At 39.8% G+C, this 23,763-nt stretch overlaps 2 protein-coding genes across 2 annotated transcripts in view; one reads left to right on the top strand and one right to left on the bottom strand.

The window, feature by feature from the left end:
• Positions 1-1,600: 1,600 nt before the first annotated feature.
• On the bottom strand, positions 1,601-3,287 carry cldn23.1 (claudin 23.1). The gene has a single exon (XM_006795558.3). It carries the CDS (start codon positions 3,168-3,170, stop codon positions 2,337-2,339), a length of 834 nt encoding a protein of 277 aa, XP_006795621.2. The 5' UTR covers positions 3,171-3,287; the 3' UTR covers positions 1,601-2,336.
• Positions 3,288-10,766: 7,479 nt separating this feature from the next.
• The window catches only part of tnksa (tankyrase, TRF1-interacting ankyrin-related ADP-ribose polymerase a), a 103,428-nt gene continuing 90,431 nt past the window's right edge, over positions 10,767-23,763 (top strand). Inside the window, exons 1-3 of the mRNA XM_006795559.3 lie at positions 10,767-11,281; positions 12,580-12,695; positions 15,547-15,655. Coding sequence (XP_006795622.2) covers positions 10,789-11,281; positions 12,580-12,695; positions 15,547-15,655 — 718 coding nt within the window. The 5' untranslated portion in view covers positions 10,767-10,788. The remainder of the gene's footprint in view (positions 11,282-12,579; positions 12,696-15,546; positions 15,656-23,763) is intronic.

Here is a 23,763-nt window from a genome sequence, read left to right as displayed (position 1 = left end):
ACTCTCTTAAAATATATATTCTTATTATAACATTAAAAAAATGAGCCTGCTGTCAGAATATAAGCAAAATTGTACTTTTGTCTTCCGAAAATCTATAAAGAAACATTGTGCTCTGTGCTCTACTTAAATTTAATTACTTGAGTAATTTGTTTTTTAACTTTTGAGTAATAACATAATATAGTCATGTTGCTCTTACTTAAGTACAATTTTTTGGATACTTGACCCACCTCTGTTCACCAAACACATTTCCTGTGATCAAGCACTAGGTAAAGAAAATTTAACTGAGAAAATTGCTTTTTCCCCCCCATTTTTACCTCATTTCAAATGCTAATACAGTTGAAATTAAAGAGATAATGTTGTTGGATGATATGCAAAAACTCAACCTCTCAGACTGACCAGACTATATCACATGATATAGCTTGTATGATAGTTAAATGTATCATATTATAATCACAACATGTGATGTGGCTTGTCTTGACCATCCCCAACATTTAACCTAAAAAAAAAAAATAATAATAATTAAAATCAAATCTGTGCTATATTTTTGCCAATTTCCAGGTGGAACTGAGGAACTGGGACATTACTAAGTTTTCGTCCATGCATCCATTCATTTTCTTAACCATTTGTCCACTTCAGTGTTGCAGGAACCATATCCCAGCTGGCAGCCATCACGGAGACACAGCCAACTATTCACATCTATAAACAATTTACAACCATTGATTAACCTAATAGGTGTTTTTTTTTAAGTGTGGGAGGAAGCTGATGTGCCGATATACCTGAATAAAACTCACGCAGGCATAGGGAGAACATGTAAAGTCCACACAAAAGGACCCCAGCCAGACAATGCATTTGAACGTGGGATTTTTAAACTAGTCTTTTCAAGTTTTACTGAATTTGTATAATCACACTAACTAGCTTACATATTCCCCAAAATAAAAGGCATTAATTTGTTTTTTACACGCAATTTATTTTCTGTCTTTGTTCTTCAGTTTAACCGCTGAGAGTTGATCTGTTCTTCGGGGCAGTGTCAGCACACAAAGAACTGTAATAAAAACATTCTTAAACATCATCTATGTCCGTTCCATTGTTGTAACATGCAACAGGTCCTGCAGGAAAAAGCATGCCATTTTGCAGGCCTGTTTATTCACAAAAGACTTAATGGAGACTAAAGAAGGACAAACGTTCATTACATTTTCACCTCATTTCAAATGCTAAGGCATCTGAAACAAAAGAGATAATGTAGTTGGACAAGATAAACAAAGAAACCAACCTCTCAGACCGGTCAGACTGCATTGTCTGAATACTGATGAGGTTAAGACAGCAAACAGGGTGAGAGAAAAAATATATATCATTGTGCAATGTACCACATTTTATACATTTGACTAAGTATGGCAAAGCAATGGATCACATAATGTGCCTGCTGATCAAAGAACATATTGCCAAAGTTATGACTCTTCTATAGTCCTGTTATAAATCAACATCAATGTTCATTCTGTTATGGATTTTTCTTTTTGTTGCTTTACTATTTTCATTACATTCCATCAAAATGTCAGTTTGTAAAGAATTGACAGTCACATCTTGTTAGGAAATGGAGAGCAAATTTAATTACCAGCATATGTATCACAGATAAATGAGTACAACAGTAATCATTTCAGGGTTCAAGATGAAGGGACTGTAAAGTTCATCACTATAGAGCATTTACATGAAAGAGAAAAAAGGCTGGAATATTTAATGTAGCCACACAACTACACAGAAAATAAAATGTCCAAGCGCCCTTCAGGATGAGGGATATTTACAGCGTAGAATCATATTTAGAATTTACACAGATTATCATCAAGAAATATTTTTTTTTCTCCATGAATCAATTTTAATGTTATTTACTTTTCTTTTTTAATACTCTAGAGCCCTCCATTCCAGGCTGGCTCCTTCCATTTTTATATTATCCATTATACACTGGACTATATACACTGGACACCACTTGACTATAATCTATTACAATGATAATTTACATTTTACAATTACAATCAGGGGGTCTGGTCCACCCACAGTCACATTAATAAGCAGCCATGACCATGTCACACATACATTAACCAAACTTTTATGTTCCATTTCCTTCAACTTTTAACGATGAAACACTGCAATGGAGAATCTAAAGTAGGTTATTCGATCTCTTACCACTGAAAAATTCCTTTATGGCCCTAAAATATCTCTAGAAGTGTGTTCTGATGTGTTTGTGTTATTGCAGTAATCTGCTAAAAGATTTTTCATCTTAGTCCAGTTTTCAAAGTTTTCTTTTCCTGTGTTGATGGTCAGTTGTGGAGGGTACTGTTGGCTTCTCACAGGTCGGCATCAAAGGGTCTGCTGTTGACGGTGTTCACTGAGCGGGCAGGGGGGCTCTTGGCCCGTGGGAAGGACACATCGTCATCCATTGAGTCCCTGGAGTACGGGACGCTACTGTTGCTGGCAGCGCTCCTGGCCCGACTGAGATTCGGCACTTCAACGCGCCTGGCCGGGATCTTCGGTTCTCTGTGACGCATGACCTCTTCAACCCGGACCTCTCCTCGGTTCTTCCCTCCGCAGCAGCGGCAGATCCCGATGAACATAACGAAACCGCCCAAGACTTCAAATATCCCGCCGATGTAGCCCAGAATGATGCAGTAGCCGACTCGCGTAGTTATCAATGCTGTATTGACATTGGGCGTTGTGATGTTTGGGGGGCTGTGGGTGTACCAAGAGATCGGTATGATAGTCAAGACGCCTGAGCAAAAGATCAGCAGTCCACCCACACCGGCAACTACCCAGTTAGGCCTGTCTTTCCAACAGCGGACCCCCGGGATGGCAACAGCCAACCCGATTAGAGTCACGATGAGAGAGGCCACCATCATACCCTGTGCGGGCTGTATGATCTTGTTACTGAAGTACTGGGTGTCCGTTTGGCCGCACTGAGCACCGGAGCTTATTGTGGATGCAATACAAATATCCCAGATTCCTTGTTCAATGAACCTATCGGAAGAAAGAGTGTTAACATTGCTCAGAGTCCTCCAGTTTGGGGCCACGGTCGCGACCAAGTCCAGCACCCAGCCGCAGGGAGCCATGACCATCCCGAAGATCAGGATGCCCGGAGTGCGCAAAGAGAGCCGCATCCACTCCTGCGTTGATTGCCTCGGCATGATCGCGGTTGTTGTGGTGGTTGTTGCTGCTGCTGCTGATGTGCCTCTTCTTACTCCTAAACACGTTGCAATGACTAATTTCTACTGGGGCGATCAGCTTTGACGGCGTCGTCCTAAAAAACAAGTCCGACTGAAACTCAGCAGTGGGCGGGCCTTCATCTTCACTTGCCTGTCTTGCCTGCCTCTGTCCCCAAATAGGACAGGTGTGGCGCTGTGTGCGTATGGGCGGGGTGCGCTTACATCTTCACCTGTAACTGCAAAAAGCAGAGTGCGCGAGCGGTGGGGGGCGGGGGTAGTTTCGATTAGGCTTTTTGTCGTGCCAAAGTGTGATAAGTGATAAAGGATAAGAAAGATAGAGGTTTTTCTTTTCAGAGTAGCTGTTTGAAGCGTGGTGCAAACGTGTCTTCCGCTTTTAGGAGGTATTTAAAGCTTCTAATAGTGAAAGCTACCCAGACTTAAAAACCTACGCAAGATATGATTTTTCGGATCTCCGGTTGCATTAACCTCTTAGGACCTGGCGTCCACATATGTGGACATCATATTTTGGGTTATTTAGACCAAAATACTCAATTTTGCTCTACAAGGGCCTGATATCCACTTACGAGGACATTATACAGCTTCTGTTCTATCAAAATTTTAAATGAATATCTTCATATGTGGCTCTCATTTTTCTTAGAAACAGAAATCAGGTAAAAAAAAAAAGATTTAAAAAAGGATCTGGTAATTCTTTGTTTTTACATTCATTGAGTCCCAATATGCTCAAATATCAAAGAGAAATTAAAAATGCATGCTGTGGAAGTGTTTTAGGAGGTTAAATAACTAAAAGTTTTATTTATTTATTTTAACTCTTGTTTCATCAGAAAAAAGGGTTCTTGGGATTTTTTTTAAGTGTTCTGAATGATTAAGAAAGCGAGTAGTGTATTTAGTAGAGTTGCGTACCAGGACCCAGGGCTGGACTTGGACGAAAAATCGGCCCCCTGCATTTCGACTAGAGGTATTATACAAAAAACCATAAAGCCTTTGAATAAAAACTAACCCTGTTGTGACAGTGATGTACACTGTCTTGTTGTTATATATGTCTCAATCTAATAAACTTAAACCTACACCACCCTCCCTATTCTGGTATTCTAAACAGTGCTTAGCCAAAACCCAAAGTCGAGTTAACCTCCTGAACTATCTACAACATATGGTGGAAACCTGAAATTAAGACAGAGAAGACTAGAGGTGAGACATGATCATTACTGAATATTAAAAATAATAAATGACAGATTTGGTGATATTCTCAAAAACTATTTATTTACCACATCAATAAACAGCATGGCAGGGCAAAATATTTTTTCTAACATGGCAACCTTTAAAAAGTGAAAGGACATAGAAAGACAGGTGAGAAAGAATAAAACTTAATTGACTTTTTGATGGTATTTTACACACAGTACGGGTACAGTATCTAGAAAATGTGGGAAAATACTGGCATCATATACAGTACTTAGCTACTTCTGAAGAAATTATGATGGGAAAAAAATTACTATGGACAATAATGGATTTCTATACATTTTACATCAGATGAAAACGTTGGCTGTAAGATTCAGATAATTATTTCTTAAAAGTGAGACATTTTAAATGAGATTAACAAAAGAAAAGCATTTCTTTGTGTCCCATTTTCCCTGTTAATGCCCTACCTGGCAGTGGCGGTCCTAGCCTGCTTGGCGCCCTGGGCGAACACTCCCTTTGGCGCCCCCCCCCCCCCCCCCCCCCCACCCACACCACACCACACCACACAGACACATATATAAAACATATTAAGGATTGTACATTAACATAAAACTGTTGTCGGAACCATACTGAATTTTACCAGAGAAACACACACACACATATGAAGAGAGAGAGAGAGAGTATGCATAGTATTCAAACGGCTATCCAAACAGCCATCATTATTTGTCATACAATGAGAACAGGACAAATCAACAACTCACAATTTATATAATATTTAAATCTGTAACATAATGTATTGTTTAGAGTTTAGTCTGTTACTGTTGCTATTTTTACCATTTCTTTTTGGAGCAACTGTAACCCACATAATTTCCTTAGGGATTAATAAAGTATTCTGATTCTGATTGTTTCAGGATGACCTGCTATTATCCAATCACACATCTGCTTACCTGTATCTTTTGCTCGTTTCTCCTCCTCTTCTTTTCTCTTTTTTCTAAACTGAGCACCTGATGGCTTTGAACTTTTCTTGTCCATCTTCCATTGGTTTTCATTTTGCACTCCAGTATGAACACAAATTCCCCAACTCGAGGATCGCCACAACATAACCTAATAGACCTTAGTTCACAGATTCGCTTTGTCTAAGGTGTATTTCTAGGATTTCGCACAACCCAGGATTCAAATCATGAATACATAATGGGCTTGGATTTACAACATTATGAATGAAATGTGCTCTATTTGGAAGCAGCCGGCCCCCCTCCCCTTTCGACGGGTTGTATGTTTGTATGTGAGACTCTAAATCATCAAACTGTAAATTATAAATTTTAAATTGTTATTGAGCCCTTTACCCCTGGTCCTAAAGTGTATATTTATTTTCTTACTCTTCTTATATTTATTGTTTGTTTACTTGCACTGCTGTAACTGGAGCCTTGTCGTCTCGTCTCTCTATATACTGGACTGTATGTAGCGGAGATGACAATAAAGTTTACTTTGACTTCAGCAGCAAGCAGGTGCACCGAGGGCTCTCGCGCTCACTTTTCGTGTATAGAATTTCAAAAAAACGTCAGTGCAAATTATAAGTCTGTATCATAATGTCTGGTGTTTTCATGTTTGTTGGGTTTTTTTATTTTCTTTTGTTTTGCGAGTTGATTATTAGATGCTGCTCCCCCGCCGCCCCGCCCTCTCCTCCCTGTGCCACAAGCAGCAGGCGCACCTCGCCTTCGGAGGGCGCCCTTACTCCCAGCAAATGGCCGACAGAAAGCCGATCGGTGCCTATGCCATTCCTAATATGCGCTGGCTGATATCGGGGCAGCATGAGTACGAGCAATTTTTTTATTTTATTTTTTTTGCCGATGCCCGTGATGCCGCCCAGGGGCAACCACCCGTGTCGCCCGTATCAAAAACCACTACTGCTACCTGGCCCCCTGGCAAAACTTTGCTAGATGCGCCCCTGCACAGTTACCAGCTGTCAGCTATGTAAAAAGTGATCCTGGTGTTATTTTTCTCTCAGAAACAGTTCATAACTTCCCTTCAACTCATTCATGTCACCTAAAAGGTAAACCTGTTTCTCCATCACAGCTCTGATGATTCAGTAAGGACATCTCCTGGTTTCATCTTCATGTTTCCCTCTCACCAGATAACCAAACCGATATCATGACCAGCAGCTTTTACAGCTGTGGCTCCAGCAAACATCAGCTGATCCTAGAAATTAATATGAAATAAATTCTAACAACAGCTGATCAAGCTTAAATGTGCTGCTGTTGTTTAGCGCGACATCCGCTGGTTTCTTCTTTCTGGCGCAAAGTGGGCGATAAACAAGAGAGGCGGGACTTGCGTCAGAAACATCGATCAGCTGATCATTGATCAGTTTCATGATTGAGAGGAAGGGGAAGAGAATGAGAGAAGAAGATGCCGCTGACAGCGTGAAGTCACAGAATAACTCCAGCATCTGTGGAAGCTCCGCCATGGCCACCACCAAACAATTTAGTTCTTTTAACAGAACTAAATTGTTTGGTGAAAAACTGTAAAATTTCTGAAGAAGATTTTCAGAAATTTTCTGACTTTTGAGATTTTGGACTTTTCTACAGTGAAAAGTCCAAATAATGCTTTAGCTGCTACTGCTGGAGACTGAGCCAGTATTTTACTGTGAGAACTTCATTCCAAAATTCACACTGAACTGACCGGCCAGGTTTATAGAAATATATATGTGAGACCTGGAGTCATCATGACTTTGATTTGAAAATGCCAGCATGGCATGTGGGTTCCGTGTGTTGGGGAATCATAATTGGCAAGAATGTAGTTCTGCAGGAATCTATTGAGAGCAGCTTGAATACCTTTCTGCCTCACTCTCTTTGTTTTTTTCTCTCCCGTGCTTCTCTTTCAATATTCTGTCCACACATGTGTTTGTTTCTATTTTTTTATATCCTGGTTTTTCTAGCTTCTTCCCTCTTTCTGGTTGTGCTTCATGTGAGATTCTGCCAGAGCATCAAAAGAAACCCGATTATTAACGAATGCTAATAAGGTCTCTCCATAGGTAGGGGGGATCATTCATGATACTCAGTGCTGTAAACACCTTGTCAAAGAGCTGAGATGAGGGTGACTGTCTCACAGAGCTAGCAGCTTTACTGATCTCCTTAAGGAAAGTGAATCAGTTTCTGAGAAAGTCAACAACCTATGAGAGGCAGATGTTACAGCCAGACCCTACATTGTTTAGGCCGACTCCGTTTCAGCTACGATGGTATTTGTCCATCAACATCTCCTTTGAGCTTCCAGTACCCAGTGTGTCAAATTTTGCGATTAACTGTGATTGCTCAAGTCACCAAAGGAAGCTCAACATTTAAGTATTTTATTTTATTTCAGTGCACTGATAAGAGCAGCTGTATTTTCCTACTGCCTTCAATAGCAGCTGTTTACCAAATTAATACAAAATGTGACATTTTTAAAGTAAGATTACTTTGCAAGAAATATCTGAAATATACACAATAAAATACAAAGTCATGTGTTCTTGAAGCCATCTGTATCTTTATTTTTCCTCAGAATTGTTTGTGCTCTTTGACACAAAGAGGATAATAAACCACGTACGACAGGTATGTGAACAAACCAGGCAGACTTTGTGAACCAATCCTTTTGCCACATCATTTGTACACAATGCCTCTTTCCCTTATCATCATAGTATGACTCATCAACTTTATCCCTCTGTAGTTATTTCAACTTTTTCTTTCTTTCTTTCTTTCTAGGTAAGTCATAAAAAATAAATCACAATCTGAAAAAAAAAACCTTTAGCTGTCTTCATTCAAAGTTTCACATATTAATGTCAGTCTTCCACCACCGGTTGTATGTAAGCTACATAACTTCACAGCATTTGTATCACACCACACATCACAGATATTCATAAGGTGAAACTGGAGCAAATGATTTGGATGACAGCAAGTTTTGGTTGCCAAATACATACCACCCATGCAACGTAACAGTTTGTTCATGTGAAGTAGTTTTCATTTTCCAGGTTCTGAGCCCTCAGGAACAATGATGTGTGCAAACATACGCTGAAATTTTGACGTCACATTTCTAACCTTTCTTCACTGTGCATTTTATGTTAATGACTAGCATCACAAATACAAATGCCAAAAAGCTATTTGTTGATAATCAGGGATAATTAATAATTTACACATGCATTTAATTCCAGAAAATGCAACATTTTTGGCTAAGGAGTTTTCAGCAACCCTTTATCGCTTTAAGTAGAAAACAAAGGAAAAGGTTCACCAGGTACAAGTCTGATGCAAACAAGGAATGACAGGAACTCTAGAGACCTTAAAAAATAACAATTCACACAAAGCCAGACATTACCTGAACTTCCTGATCCTATTGAAGAAATACTGCACATACCAATGTTATATGTTCACCATGTCATAAATTTCAAACGGATACAGAGAGTGCATACGTTTTAAAAATATGCCTATTTTTTCATGAATTTAATTGCATTTACTAGATTTTTGTGAGAGAAATAGTTTTGTTTGGGTTTCTTGTTTATGCAAAAAGGTAGGTATGTGTTTTGACTAATACTTATCAAAAAGATAACTGTGTTAGAAAATAGAATAAATTAATTTATTTGACATCAGTAAGGACAAATATTAGTCAAAATTTGTCAGAATCCTCATTCATTTAAGAAACACTAGGACCTTTATGCTTTTGAAACTTTATATTGCTAAAGTGTTTAAAACCTGAACTTGTGAGCTTGACTAAAACAAAAGAATCTTAAGTATAAACTATAGGCAACTGACAATATGTGAGAAAATAGGTTACATATAGTACTAAATTTAGGAGCAAGATTATAAAGAACTACAGCAAAAGCTTCCAATTTTCTCAGAGACTATCTGCCACTCTCTAGTGGCCAATTAATGAAACCACTAGAATATTCTTAAGTAAACTGTTCACGTTTTATAAAACTCTGCACCCAGAGTCTGCCTTTGATGTGTGGTTCACTTGCCAGTCATTTCTCACAGCATTGCTTTACAGCAAAAATGAGCCATAGCTCAAATCTGCCAGAGTTTTCATGGTGTTAGAGGAGACTGTCATTTGGCCTGTCAAACTTCAAACACATGCAGTGAAAAAGTGAAAAAAGTAAAGGATAAAAAAATAGCTATTAACTTTCGATGATGTTAAAAGTAAGACAACCCTTTAACATCTGAATGGAAATGTGTAGATTGGATTCATACTGAGGTTCTTTATTGACACAAATGTTGTGGACTGATGGCTGACTTGATATTTATTTAAATCTCGTCAACAGTTTGAAATAATACAATATGAGAAGCTAAATGTTCTTTTCAGCATCTCCAACTATTACCAAATGTCTCCATCAGGTGGCAGTGTTGAGCCAGAACACCTGACGTTTCTAAGCGCATAGCAATGACTCAAAGCAGTGGACTGAGACTCCATACAGAACAGTCTTGTTATTTGCAGACTATGTAGATGCACGGAGCTCACACAGCCACTAGGGGGGCCCACGCTGCAATCTCAGCCACAACATACAGCACCGTGCAAAAGTCTTGAGCCACCTCTGAATTCTTTATATTTTTCTTGCAAGGAGCCAGACCTTTCGGAAGTCTTGAGTAATAGCTCTCCAGGCTTTCTGAAGGTCTTTCAAAGTTTTTCTTTGGATAATGTCTGCTTTTTCACTCATTTTCAGTCCAACCAATGTACCTGACCATCAAATTGTTGTCCGTATATTCGTGGAGATCAGGATAGAGGTACAACAATGAGTGTCTGCATCATACAAACTCTGCTTTCATCTTTAAAAACAAAAACAAAAACAAAAAAACCCCTGCATCTTCCATGAATGCGTGCACATTATTTGCTACACGTCTTTCTTTCTTGCCTATCAAATTATAATGAAATTAGGGGTTAAACTTAAAAAAAAGAAAACTAGTAACACCCAGACTCATTAATATTAATTTTATTTTGCAGTCTTTTAACGACATTAAACATTTTCATGTATTCAGCTGGGAATAGTGGAAATATTAATGTGAACATGGAGGCAAAATAGAATAGAAAACATATGTATTTTTTTTAAAGACATATGGAAAAAATGCACGCGCATAAAAATAAATAGAGGTGGGAATTTTATCTAATTTTATTTCTATTTCCACTTGAATAAAAAACAAAAACAAAATTTCTCTCCAAAACAAATGCAACTTCATCAAAAAAAAAAAAAAAAACATTTCCAGATTTTGTGTGTACTCGTGTCTTAACTTGAAATCTTACCAGTGAAGACATGCTGATATTCCTGTATTTTAATTAAATATATTTTTGACCCTAAATCCATAAATCCACGCAAAACCGAGCGGAAGTTTGGCTTTCCTGACAGGAAGTTGTCAGCAGTGTTATTGTTGCTAGTGGGGACTGTTGTGTTGTGAAAATGGCGACATCTCGTCGCTCCTCTCAGCAGCAGCCAAACTCCCTCCTGTCCTCCCCGCCCCGTTGCTCCTCTCACCCCGTCACCCCGTCCAGCTCTCTGCTAGCATCCATCGATGATGCCAGCTCCCTTCCCCACGGAGCCGCGATGGAGAACACCGGTGACGGTGAGGTAACACCAGCCTCTCCCACCACAACCTCCCCTGCTTTGGCCCTCACTACCAGTAGCAGCAGCAGCACCACCACCAGCAGCAGCACCACTAGCAGCAGTGCTAGCTCCCCGACCACCACCGAAGGTAGCGGGACCAGTCCCGGTTCTACGCCCGATTCGAGCAGCGGGAACCCGGGAAGCAGCGGTGCAAACGGTGCTTTCAGGGAGTTGTTTGAAGCCTGCAGAAATGGTGATGTTTCCAGGGTGAAGAAACTCGTGGATGCGGTGAATGTGAACGCCAAAGACATGGCTGGACGCAAATCGACACCCCTGCATTTTGCTGCAGGTAAAGACAACGAAAACCACTTTTTTTTTCTTTTAATTGAATCAGGCTTATTTACAGGCTGTCTAGCTGTAAGGTGCGTTTAAGGTGTGGGAGTGACCAGGAAGAAACTAATATTAAAATCCACGAGTGAGAAGCAAGCACATGCTTTAGCAGTAGATTACTCATCAAGTTTTTAAGGAGCAAAGATCTGACATACCCTTCTAAAGAAGAAATAAAACACTCAGCTAATGTCCAAAACATTAAAATTAAATATCTAATATTTAATTTTTAAATATTATATAATATTAAATATCTAATATTAAATTTTTAGTCAAAACCACTTTTCAGCCTCATTAAACCATAATACCAGCTCATGATCCATTCATTTGCTGCGCTCCTTAAATTAACGATCAATTTAGTCTGTAAAATTGGATTGCATTCCAGTATAATGTAACCGTGTTCACCATAACTTACCGCGGAGTGCGTTTTGCTTAATGTAGAGCTGCCTTGGACTGCTTGTACTTTAACAATTTCCTACAGAGAAAACAGAGAAACATCTTCCTGTGTTACTGCGTTGTTACACTACACTCAGTCACACCCAAAATGCCATTAATAATTGATTTCCAAAGGAGAAGCAAATATTACGTGCCAAATGTGTGGAGAGAGGACACAAATTAAATAATGAGAGCATTAAATAACATCGTGGTTGAGTAATGGTGCGTTGTGTGTGTGTGTGTGGCATTTGTAGATAGAGGCATATGGTAATTTGCATTTTTAATATGTTAAATGTTTGCAAGCTGGCTTAAAAAGTGCATGTGACATTTAAATGGAAAACAGAAACAAATAATTGAGGAAACTAGAGTGATTTTATATCTAAAGTCTCAGAAAGGTGCATGTACATTATTTACATGTTCCAGTAAAACGGAAAATATAAGGTTTAAGTGGTTGAGCAGATGTAATATAATCCACTGGTTGTCCAGCTGTGTTGGACGTTTGAATCTTCAAACTTAAGAAAAACATGCACAGCTGTTTTACATCACAAGCCTTTCTAATCCTCAGTAGCCTGAGTGAAATTAACAGATTCTCTTGAGTTACAAAGTGAGTTTGAGACAAAGCTGCCATGTAAATAGAAAAAAAACATAATTAAATGACTTATTTATTGTAGTTGAACGTGAAGAATTGACGTGCTTAAACAGTAAAACTAAGTCCAGACCTGCCAGACAAAGCTGTTGCAGTAACTTGTTTTTAGTGCTCTGGCTTCGTAGTTAATCTTCTGCTTTTATTTTCAGCACTTGTCTCCTTTTCTGCCTCTCTTTTAGGTTTTGGGCGGAAAGATGTGGTGGACCATCTGCTTCAGACGGGTGCTAATGTGCATGCGCGAGATGACGGGGGTCTCATCCCGCTGCACAACGCCTGCTCATTTGGTCACTCTGAGGTGAGGCTTCATACCATGTTAATGTACTCATCAGAAGACTTCTGTCATGTTTGCATTCAGGAGGGTTTACCTTGTAGTGACGTAAGTAGATGCTTCCTAGATGAGTTTTAAACACCACACTCTCTTCTTCACCTCACAAGAGAAGTGAAGAAGAGAGGACTGCCAGGGTGGAGTGGGTGGAGAAGAGTGTCAGGGGTGATTTGTGACAGAACGGTGGCAGCAAGAGTGAAAGGGAAGGTTTACAAGATGGTGGTGAGTGCTGCTATGATGTGTGGTTTGTAGATTGCAGCACTGAGGTAAAGACAGAAGCAGAGATGAAGATGTTAAGATTTTACTGACCGAAATTGATCATACAGGATGCCAAGGCACTCTTTTGTACAACAAATTATGAAATGGATTTTAATTGAAAAATTATTGTACAAGTAGAACATCCATCTATCTTCTTCCGCTGGAGGCTATCCCAGCTGTCTTAGGTTAAGCGGCAGTGTACACCCTGGACGGGTCAGAGAGTCAAGTTCTGCTTGGTTCAGCAGTGCTCTCCCTTCGATGCTCTCCACAACCAGAAATCCACCTGGTTCTTCATCCATCTAGCCATGCCTGACATTCATTCAAGTTTTTAATCCAACTTTAACTGGATTTATATCGAGTCACACACAAAGTTTTTTTTATATATGTTGCCAAAGAAGAAGTTAAAATGAGCTCCTAATGAAGGTTCCAGCTATACAGATTACACTGAGCATATCTGGAAAATGACTCTCATTCCCCCTTTCTTATTCTGCTCATGAGTGAGCATGCAGATGTTTTGGATTATCTCTGACAGATGTGCTAATCCTTTTTGTCTTCCTGGCTTTTTACTACAGGGATCAATCCAGCATTCACGGTTTCAAATGTTAGAGAGCTTTTGGAGCTTTGTTGGAGAGCACAGAAAATTGGAGCAGTAATGCAAATGTATTATCACAGCAGCGGTTAACATTTTGATGACAGATACTTGGAAACTAAAATTGATCACTCACACACAGCTAAAACATTGAAAGTGGACAACTGCCTTGTTTTTAAATCAATTTATCTGTGTCTGGATTATGGCGGGGCGATGTGGCCAAAAATATTTATCATGATATATATTTGAAAATTTGCAATAATGATATAACTGACGGTAACTGACGTGAGACAAAACTCCACAACTTTATTAGTGCAAAAAAACCCCAAACAAAACAAACCCCATCAATGTATTTTCACTTAAACAAGAAGCTGTTTTTTTTTATGTGCATTAAAGCTAATTCCTCGCTGACAGTTTAACCAAAAGGCATTTCCAGTGGAAATTGGCCGACATATCCTCAGCATAACCATGTATAATATTCACAAAACTTAAAAAGAGGTCATACACACACAATGCGGTAATATTATGTTGAAGCACAGTACGTATCACTCCGCGAGGCTCCTGCCTACGGTAGACATAATGCTCCGACAATCCATCAAGCGGTGCAGCTTCGTAGCTTCGTACTAAAACATTTTTTGACAGATTTTCGAGCGCCGTGTACCACATAAAATCGGTTTGAGGTCAGCACAACCAGAATTCAAACATAAGGCACACGGGATTATAAGGGGGCACTGTAGATTTTTCAGAAAATCAAAGGATTGATTTTAAGTGTGCCGTATTTTCCAAAAAACACGGTAATAACGACGGCCCGCTAGCATGCTCTACCAAAAATAGTGCTTTGTTGTGTATCTGACAGATAAAAGCCAAAACCAGTTCCACACCACTGAAGTTGCAGCATTTTTACAAATTAATTCTGGCTCATCCGTTTCATTCAACAATCCGCTTTCGCCCTTCTCATTCTCTGTCGCCGCCGTATGCGTATGAAAACAAAGGCACTGCCCATGCGCGTTTTACCCATATTCTATTGCGATATTTCATTTTCTTATCATTGCCCTACATTATACCGGTATTACCGTGAACGGTATGATATGGCCCAGCCCTAGTCTGGATCATGATGGCAGTCCAGACTTTCCTTTCTCAGCTGGGAAAGGGAGAGAGGGGACGCTGAGGTGTTCCCAAGTTGCCTCACGGGAATTGTCTCTTCACTGTGTCCTGCTTCTGTCCTGGGGTCTCCTCCCAGTTGGACATGGCCAAAACACCCCACCTAGGAGGTATCCCAGGTAGTATGCCTGAACAACCTTGACTAGTTGTTTTCAGTAATATATATAATAAACGTAATATTCTGGCTGTTTAAAAAAATCAGAGAGAGAAAGGGTTAATGATAGCTGTGGCTAGATTGCAGATTAGCAACATGCAAACGTGCTTACTTCTGCTAAAAAATGTGGATATGTAGAACTAGAATCTGAGAGATTACTTTAGGCCATTAGAGGAGCTGCAGTCTTGGACCATCTATTTGTCTTCATTGTTCAGCATTCTGCTTTGCACTGCTTGTCAGTGCAAAGGTAAAGTGTTCTGTGGCCATTATGCTCGTACGGCAAAAGTGTGAACACATTCTCTCAATCTCTTTCAGTCCCACCTCTCTTGACACATCACATCCACCGTGTGCTCCTCGATTTTTGTAACCTTGCGTGTTTTGCTGTTGCTGCAAAAGTGCTGTACAGCCAGTATGATTAGGTGTGGTTGTGCGATGTTGTCACCAATACAACATTAATTTTAAGAGTATGTTGTTAGATTTTTACATTTGTTTTGCAGGAAAAAAACAACTCAAACTTCAAAGCAAAGCAGTTTGTAGTTTGACTTTTTATTTTCAAACTGTTGCTCTGTCTGTGTTACACATGCAATGATTACATGTTATAAAGTAAAAAAAAAAAAGAACGATCTGAACACCCATATGCCACAACCTTTTTATCGTAGGTGGTGTCCTTGCTGCTGTGTCAGGGGGCTGACCCAAACGCTCGAGACAACTGGAACTACACTCCGCTGCACGAAGCCGCCATCAAGGGCAAGATAGACGTCTGCATAGGTGAGCACGCAAAACACACATGGCAAAAATGCCAGGCCATGACCTGTACAAAGGGGTTTGCATTAATGACTCTCACTCAAAAAGTATGCATTGCACAGCAACCATCAGTACATGCAAAGATGTGTTTAGTGGCATTTGAAGGTCTCGGTATTGCTATTTTTCTTGTGTCTGTTGGCCCAGTGAGATTGAATTAACCGGTCGTGTGAACAGAAGCAAAACAGAAAACAGTCAGTGCTCGAACTGGTTGCCATAATAGTACTCTAGTTTGCTGCATTGCTCCTTTGGGTACAGTAAAAGCCAATGTTTATTATTTTACAGTCATTTAAATACATTTTCTCATCTCCGTTGATAATGCTTTGGGAATTTTTTTTTCCTAAAAATTAACGTTTGAATTGAAGAGGTGTGTTTGTGCAGCAGCTCACAAGCTGGATTTTGAGATGTATAATCATTATATAGACATTATATTAGAAACTTTAACGACCCCAGCCCATGCTCTATACTGCTATGCTTTTATTTCCCAGTTAGCTTAAAGCAGCAAATAATCTGTAAACTGTGTTACTGCCTATTGTTAGTCCCCCACCCACCCCACACAGGGGACAAAAGGAGCATTGATTTTTTTTCGTCTTACTTGTGAGTTCACATTCCTGTTGAGATGGTGCAAAGCGATACTAAAGTGTTTGATCCCTTCAGTCCACAACGACCTCTGTTTGGCCCTCTCTGTCATCACAACTCGTTGTCTGCCTGTCAGCAGCAGAAAGGAAAGTACCTTTCAAGACGGTCTATACTGGGCTGACTGATAACAGCGACTTGCTGGGCAAAAATAGAGTCTGAGTAGGCTGCACGATGGTTTTGAAGAAAACAACATTGCATTTATTTATTGATTCATTGATTTTTAGTTCCCTGCCCTTTTGTTGTGGGTAGGCAGAGTCTTAACTATGATGGAACTTGCAGGTTCCTAGCCTCACGGGTAGGGATGGGTACCAGTATCTGGTGCCATGATGGCACCGGTTCTGACATAAACGGTAGTAACCAGACCGAAAAGCAGTGCACATTTTGGTGCTTTATTTCGGTGCTTTTTTATCCTGAGCTGTGATACACTTTAGATTCTAGCCAATCATTTTACGTTTCCGAGGATAGTAGGCGGGCCCAGGTACATATGTTCTTTTAGAGCAAAGCTACAGATTAAAAATGCCCAAGGCGAAGCGGTCAAAAGTCTGGCTGTACTTCACAGCAAAAGGTGCAAACTCAGCAGCCTGCAACAAGTGCTTTAAGGTGATACTGTGATACTGTCAAAGGAGGTAACACCTCAAATCTGATGAAACACCTAGCGACGTATAAAATTTTGTTAAAAGCTGAGAAATGCACCGTATTTGATAGCTTGCTGCGAGACCTCACACCGAGCACATCTACTGCGGGTGTGGTGCCTGTTATCGGACCCGGAGTTAGCAACATCCCCCAAAAACCGGAAGAGTAGAGTCCTGGCCCCTAGCCCTGCCAGTGTAGCAGAAATGATGACGGATGATGATGGCAGCAGCAGCCGTTCTTCTCTGGGTGAGTAGCTTAATGTTGTTCGTGTCTAATTTACGTTGAGTAGGCTAACCACATGATCAAATTAATGCATATAAGGTGAACTAGCAAACACCGTCGTAATTACATGTGGCTGTCTTCTTGTTTGATGGCAGATACTAACTTCACCCTGGCAAAAAAGGCTAAAATGACCAAAGAAAAAGTGGAAAACAGCTAAACATGAGAGGTTTTTGGACAAAGTTTGTTTTTCCCATTGATTAAGCACTGCTTCCAGCCAAGAGTGATACCATAAATCCCCTATAGCTGCAGAAAAGGCTAACATTGTTATCTTTTTACAAAAAAACAGCTGAACATGAGAGGTTTTTGGACCAATTTTGTGTTCTTCATTCTTTAAGCACCGGCACCGTTTCAAAAGTACCGGTTTGGTACTGGTATCAGATAAAATCTAAACGATACCCATCCCTACTCACAGGTGCTCGTAATCATTTATTATGGATACTCTCGCAGCATATCTGCACCGGGAGATTTGTGTGATTTAACCCGCTGTGTGTAGAGATTACATGTAACTAAGTGTCGCAGACAGTCTTAAACAAAAATAAAAAAGCCAACTTGTATCCTGGGGTAACGTTTGTCTCACACGTGTCTCAGATGAAATTGAGTTGCAGCCATTCCATGAGACAGGTGAGCGATGGATTCCAAAAAGGCTTTCTGGGCGGATTTACAAATGAAGATTCAATTCCACAGAAAAATAGACGAGCTGTGTTACTGATCCCCGAGGAAAATCAGAGGTAAACACGATTGGCCACAAACATGAAAACAATCTGAGCTGTAATCTTTATGATGTTTGTGGAAAAGTATTGCTCAGGATGAGGACAAAGAACAAATGACTGCATGAACACTCAGTGACACCTCGCCTGGAGTGCTGAGAGCAACAAGGAGGAAAAGTTGTGCCAGTCTTTTTTTTCTTTTTTTCATAGTTTCTGCAGGATGCCAGGGCTCTGAAAGACTGCATAGCAGCAATGGGCTTTGTGGTGCTGTGATGATCCCTGAGAACCAACTTCACTCTGCTCTCAGAGGTTTTATCGATTTATCAATAATTATGAATGAGACTGAAATTGAGGTAAAAAGGGTTAAATCTGCTGTTGACTTTCTCTTCACTCTGTCATGTTTAGTGTTGGTTTTCAGTGTGAGCAGTGCTTGACTTTAAAACTTTCTGAAAAACTTTAGAAATGAGATGAATTCAGAAACTTCAAGCTGAATCATACCAGGAAATAAAGACTTCACATTTCCAGGTTCAGTTTGGCATCCTGCAGTCGGACTTTTAATGAATTTATGAACGACACACTTTGTATTTTATTGTTTAATTATACTGACATGACATTTTAAGCACAGCATCAGTTGCAAGTGAAATTCTCTGTGAAAGCTCTTTATAGCAGCTGGCTTTGTTTTACAATGGCTCATTTAAGGTCTTTACAGAGCTGAACTGATATATTGGCTAATATTTGCTATTTGTTGATGAATTGATACGTGCATTTATAACAGCCAAAAGATTCTTTGTCGGTGTTGCATCTTTGTAACAGCTGGTTTAGGGTTTCTGTAACAGCCAGTTTTGAGGGTCCACAGCACCCGGTTTAGGGTTCTCCAACATCCGTTTCGCTTTAGGGTCTGTACAACAGTTTTAGACTGTTTGATTTAAGGTCCTAAAACAGCTGACAGTACCAGCTGTGTGACCCTCTCTTTTTCAGTGACTGTCTTATAACCTTGACCTCCTCCCACATTGCTTTCTAGAGATGTGTTTAAGTGCCCGTCTTTACTACACAATTTTTTTTTGTCCCCGTACTGTACTTAATCAAATTTGACGTTGTTTGCATTCGATCAAATATCGCAGTGAGAGTAGCTGTAGTACAGGGGTCAGCAACCTTTAAGACCCAAAGAGCCATTTGGACCCGGTTTCCACGCAAAAACCGGAGCATTGATTTGGGAGCCGCAAATACTTTTTGAGATCTAAAATGAAGATAACACTGTATATATTGTTTTTTACCTTTATGCTTTGTGTGAACAACTAAGGTGTGTTGCTTATGAAATCCATGAAGTGCTACAGAGAAAATTACATTTTATTTATGTAATTAACACATTTTGAACTCTTAAAGAAATATAACAAAAGGAAAAACACCCAGCTGAACTAAAATGATCCAGCAAACAAAAACTGTTGTGAGCCGCCAACCTTATATCGCCTTTGGGCTTTTGGAGCCTTGACTTGACTTTTAAAAAATAATTGGAAAAAAAGCACTATGCTGCTAAAAAATAGATATTTGCAAAATTCTGCCTAAATATGTATTTTACCAGGTTAATGTGTGTGGCGGGGTGTGGCCTGCAGCACTGCTGCAGGGGAGGCGGACGCACCTGAGTGGTCTGTGTCGGGCTGTGAGCTGAAAAGCTACAGCCGGCTGTATGCGTACAGCAACCATGTGTGAAAAGTGGTCAATAAAGAGATGCTGAAAAGCATGTTCATGCAAACATGTCGGGTCTGCCGTGATATGTTTACAATGGGACTTCTGCTCCTGAACCTCTGCGCACAGCGTCTGCAGATCGGGGCTGTATGAAGTCACTTTCATCTTCATGCAGGACTGTAAGCTGTCATCTGTGAGGCGTGAGCCGTGTTTGTTTTTAACGTAGTTCACGGTGAATAGCTGCTGACATAATGTGGATCCGAAGATCCATAATTGGCCTACCTGGGGTTGATAAATGCACGGCGTTTCAGCGGGTACACCGGCTTCCGCGAGTGTGACTCTTATTTTGAGCTATGAAAAAATAATAAAATATAATTTTATTTTTATATTTCAATGTCACAATAATCTTCCAATTTAGAAGTACAAGTTAAAAAAATAACTAACATAAATAAAATACACTTCAGCTAAATACTTCTCATTTATTTTCCCAAACCGTGCGGAGCCGCACTATAAGGACTAAAGAGCCGCAGGTTGCCGACCCCTGCTGTTGTAGATGGAGCTAAACAGAGAATATTTTGTAATATACTATTCAAGCAAAATGCAAATATGTTTTTTTAAGCAATATGTTGATTGAATTTGATTGAACATGCCATTTGCTCATTTGCAACAGCAACTGAAACTTGCAGCCTAATGTGAAAAGTTTGGCACACTTGCTATACCAATAATCACTTCTCAGATTTTATTCTTCAGGGTGAAACAATAGATTTACAAAGTTTGTACAGTCAGAGTTTTCTGACTCTGACATAGTGTGTATATATACAAGCAAACCTCATGAAGCTGGTAAGCAAGCTTTTAAGACAGCAATTGGAAAATGTTTACAGGCTAAATCTGTTTAGATCAGGCTTAATGCTATGCAGACTTTTTGGGGATTATTTCAAGGACGCAAGCAGCCTTAGTTGTTTGTGTCCTTATACACTGTTATACAGTGCACCGAAAGGCGCTTTAGTAAATATTAGTGCCTTCATTTTGAGAAAACACAGCCTAATAATTGTTTTGAACCAAGAACCTAATAAATATGTTGTTTGCTGCCAGTTCAGAAGGCAAATATTTCCAGGTCACATAATCAAGTGGTGAGGTAATTTAAAAATCTGGCTGCCATCCTCAAAAGCATTTCTTTCTCTTGCCTTTGGCACAAAGGAAAAATGCAATCCACATTTCCACTCACCATTGTTCTCCTGGATGTGTGTGTCCCTGACTGCACAATTTGCAAAGCTGAATAGATTTTCTGCAAGATTTCATAGTAAGAATTCAAATTAAAACACAGATGAGCTGATGTCTGTTAATTTTAAATATATTTTTAAACAGTGCTTTCATAGATCTACCTGCAAAGGTAATTTAGATTTAATTTTGTTATCAAAGCGACATAACCTTTGCTTCAAGCGCTTTTTACTCCATATCTTTGAATAAAAACAATTATGCTCATTTCTAGCTCCACATTCTTGTTCCAAGACTCTAATCAAGTATGTTTTGTACAAGTCACAATTTTGAAATGACCTCTGTGTTCTGTACTTATCTATTTTTTTTCTTCTCCCGATTCCTTTAATTGATTAGCCCCTCAAAGGTCTTCTTCCCCAAAAGTTCTCATTCGCTGCCCCTTGCCTGGCTTCCATAAATGGAGCCCAGGGCTTTTATACTTTGGCACTGCATGAGATTACCATATGAGGAAATATGTCCTGATCTGATGTCAGTTTTGGCACAGGACTTGAAAATATATTGTAAATCAAGAGAGATGCCTGAAGCCTGAGCTTTTAATTTACAGGGATTAGTTTTACATAAGCTCACCAAATGATTATGCACAGAGGTTCCTTTTTGAACTGTTACAAGTCAAGACCAGAGCATGTTTTTGGATAAACGCACCAGCCCACCGCATGCAGTAAAACTGCATCTATATTGTTAGATGTGGACCAGAAAAGGTACAGAGAAGATTTGGTTTGCAGCCCAAACTGCAAAGTTACAACCAAACCGAGGCATGTAAACAAAAATCACATGGTCTAGCTTTCTTGCTTGTTGGACAGTGTTTTAGTAGCCTGTCATCCTGCCAGGCTAAAGATTTAGCAGCTCTGATTTGACTGTAAATTCAGCTCAGCGTGATGGACGCTGTAAGTAAGAAGTAAGAAATTAATCTCTCATTACTCGACTTGCATATTTTCAGGTTCAAGATTAAGAGAAAATCACATTGACATGAGGATATTTCAGATCCTGAGGCAGCCATGCTGAAGACGATGGCTTCCAGTGATTCCAATGACAGTTCCGTATGTGGATTATTTTTATTCTTTCCACTGCTTCTTTGTTCGCGAGGGGACGCCACGGCGGATGGAGCCGCATGTTTGATTTGGCACAGGTTTTTCTTACGCCTCATGCCCTTCCTGACGGAAATCTCCCAGGGATTTGTGTCTCTTCCCGGTCTCGAAATGGAACTTGTTCATGTGTTAGCTGAATGTGTTAACCACAACACCATGAGTATAAACCACTACAGGGCCATCCCTCTCTGGGTGCTGCATTAATGAACCTCAATGATCTATTTGATAAAAACAATGTGATTGTATCCATGCATGCATGGAATTGTGAGGATCCTTATCCATGCATTTTATTTTATGGAATCCATGGAGCCTGATGGGTGGAGACAGCTTTTCCGGTTAAAATGTCTCTTAACCATCCAGCTAAGGCTGATGTTGATTTATTTTTCTATTATTTGAAGGTAATAGAAAATCATTTATTTTAGGAAATGTCAAAAAAGTGCAGTCACAATTCCACTGAAGTGGCATCTTTAAAGAGACTGTTTTTTACTTTTATCCATTTGAACAATTCTTGTTTTTGAGAAAATAATTGGTATTTTTTTCTAGATAAATGACTTAGAAATTGCAGTTTATTATTATTTTTTCTCCTCCCTCTTAATTAATATTTTCAGAACCACATTCATCACATAATTTGGTGCTCCATGTATTTATTCAGATCATATTGTTCAACTTCCCAGTTATCACTGTGTGGCCCGCCGTGACAGAGCAGAAGAAAGACCTCCTTATCTTTACTGTATGATGTGCATTTTGAGCAGATAAAAGCAAAATATTTTCTTAAAGAAAGGCTTTCACTGTGAAGCCTTTCCAAGAGAACTCTGTGCAACAAAAGGCTGCTGGATTATAGCAAAACTCTGAATCATTAGATTAACTAATATTGACACCAAAATCATTAAACAGGACTGCTTCTTGGCTTTGGGTTAATCATGCATTGTATTTCGTGTTCATCATCTGACTCCTTGGACCCAAAGGTTTTCAAACAGCTGAATTGCTTTGACCTTTCCGTTTTTGACTCAAGCTGTTTTGAACCTACAAACAGCTTTGTAGGGGGCGAGACCTTTACGGAGGGATGAAGGTGCCACACTTGAAGGGAAAGGAGTACACTGGATTTATAGCACAAAATGACAAGAGAGTGATTGCAAAATGGCATTACCCTATTATCGTCTTGGAAGTTAAATAGCACGTGTTTTAAGTAGAACCTCCCACTTGCATTACTTACATTTACACATCTTAAAACCACTTTAGTTGGGACGGGCTGAGAAGGAGATATCTCTGTGCTCATTTTTTGTAAAAGTTGTTTGCTGAATGGTCACAGGTATCGGAGGCATTCGTAAGATAACTGTTGCAAATGTAACATTGTCCTGACAAGTAATCTAGCATTTAAAAAAGGATTTGGGTCGTTCAGAGTGGGCTTTTGCAGGTATTACAGCACAACTATGTCCTCTGGAGACTGAACTCAAAATTAGATGCTGACAGTTGTGAATGAATTACAAGCAGCACAGACCGTATTGCAAGATGCATGAGCATTTCAGGCTGTGAATGTGAGATTGCGTTGCTGTATGGTTGTGCATCAGACTGTCGTTTCTCTCTCCGGCAGAGTATGGGCACATCTTTATACTTTCACTGTTGGATTGGGATTGGCGCAGAGTTAAATCATGTTTTTGTTGAGGGGTGAGTGGGTGAATAAGGTCTGCGTCAGTGCCGGGGCAGAAAGAGAGAGAGAGCACGTGCACGTATGTACCAAGATGCCTGCTTCTCTCCTCTTCTTCTGTGTCGG

Source organism: Neolamprologus brichardi, chromosome 7 (assembly GCF_056152115.1).
Source record: "Neolamprologus brichardi isolate AB-2024 chromosome 7, ASM5615211v1, whole genome shotgun sequence".
NCBI lineage: Eukaryota > Metazoa > Chordata > Actinopteri > Cichliformes > Cichlidae > Neolamprologus > Neolamprologus brichardi.
This window is presented reverse-complemented; position numbering and strand designations above follow the sequence as displayed.

Coding starts and splice junctions, on each gene's coding strand:
- cldn23.1 (XM_006795558.3), bottom strand. CDS start 3,170: ATGCCGAGGCAATCAACGCAGGAGTGGATGCGGCTCTCTTTGCGCACT.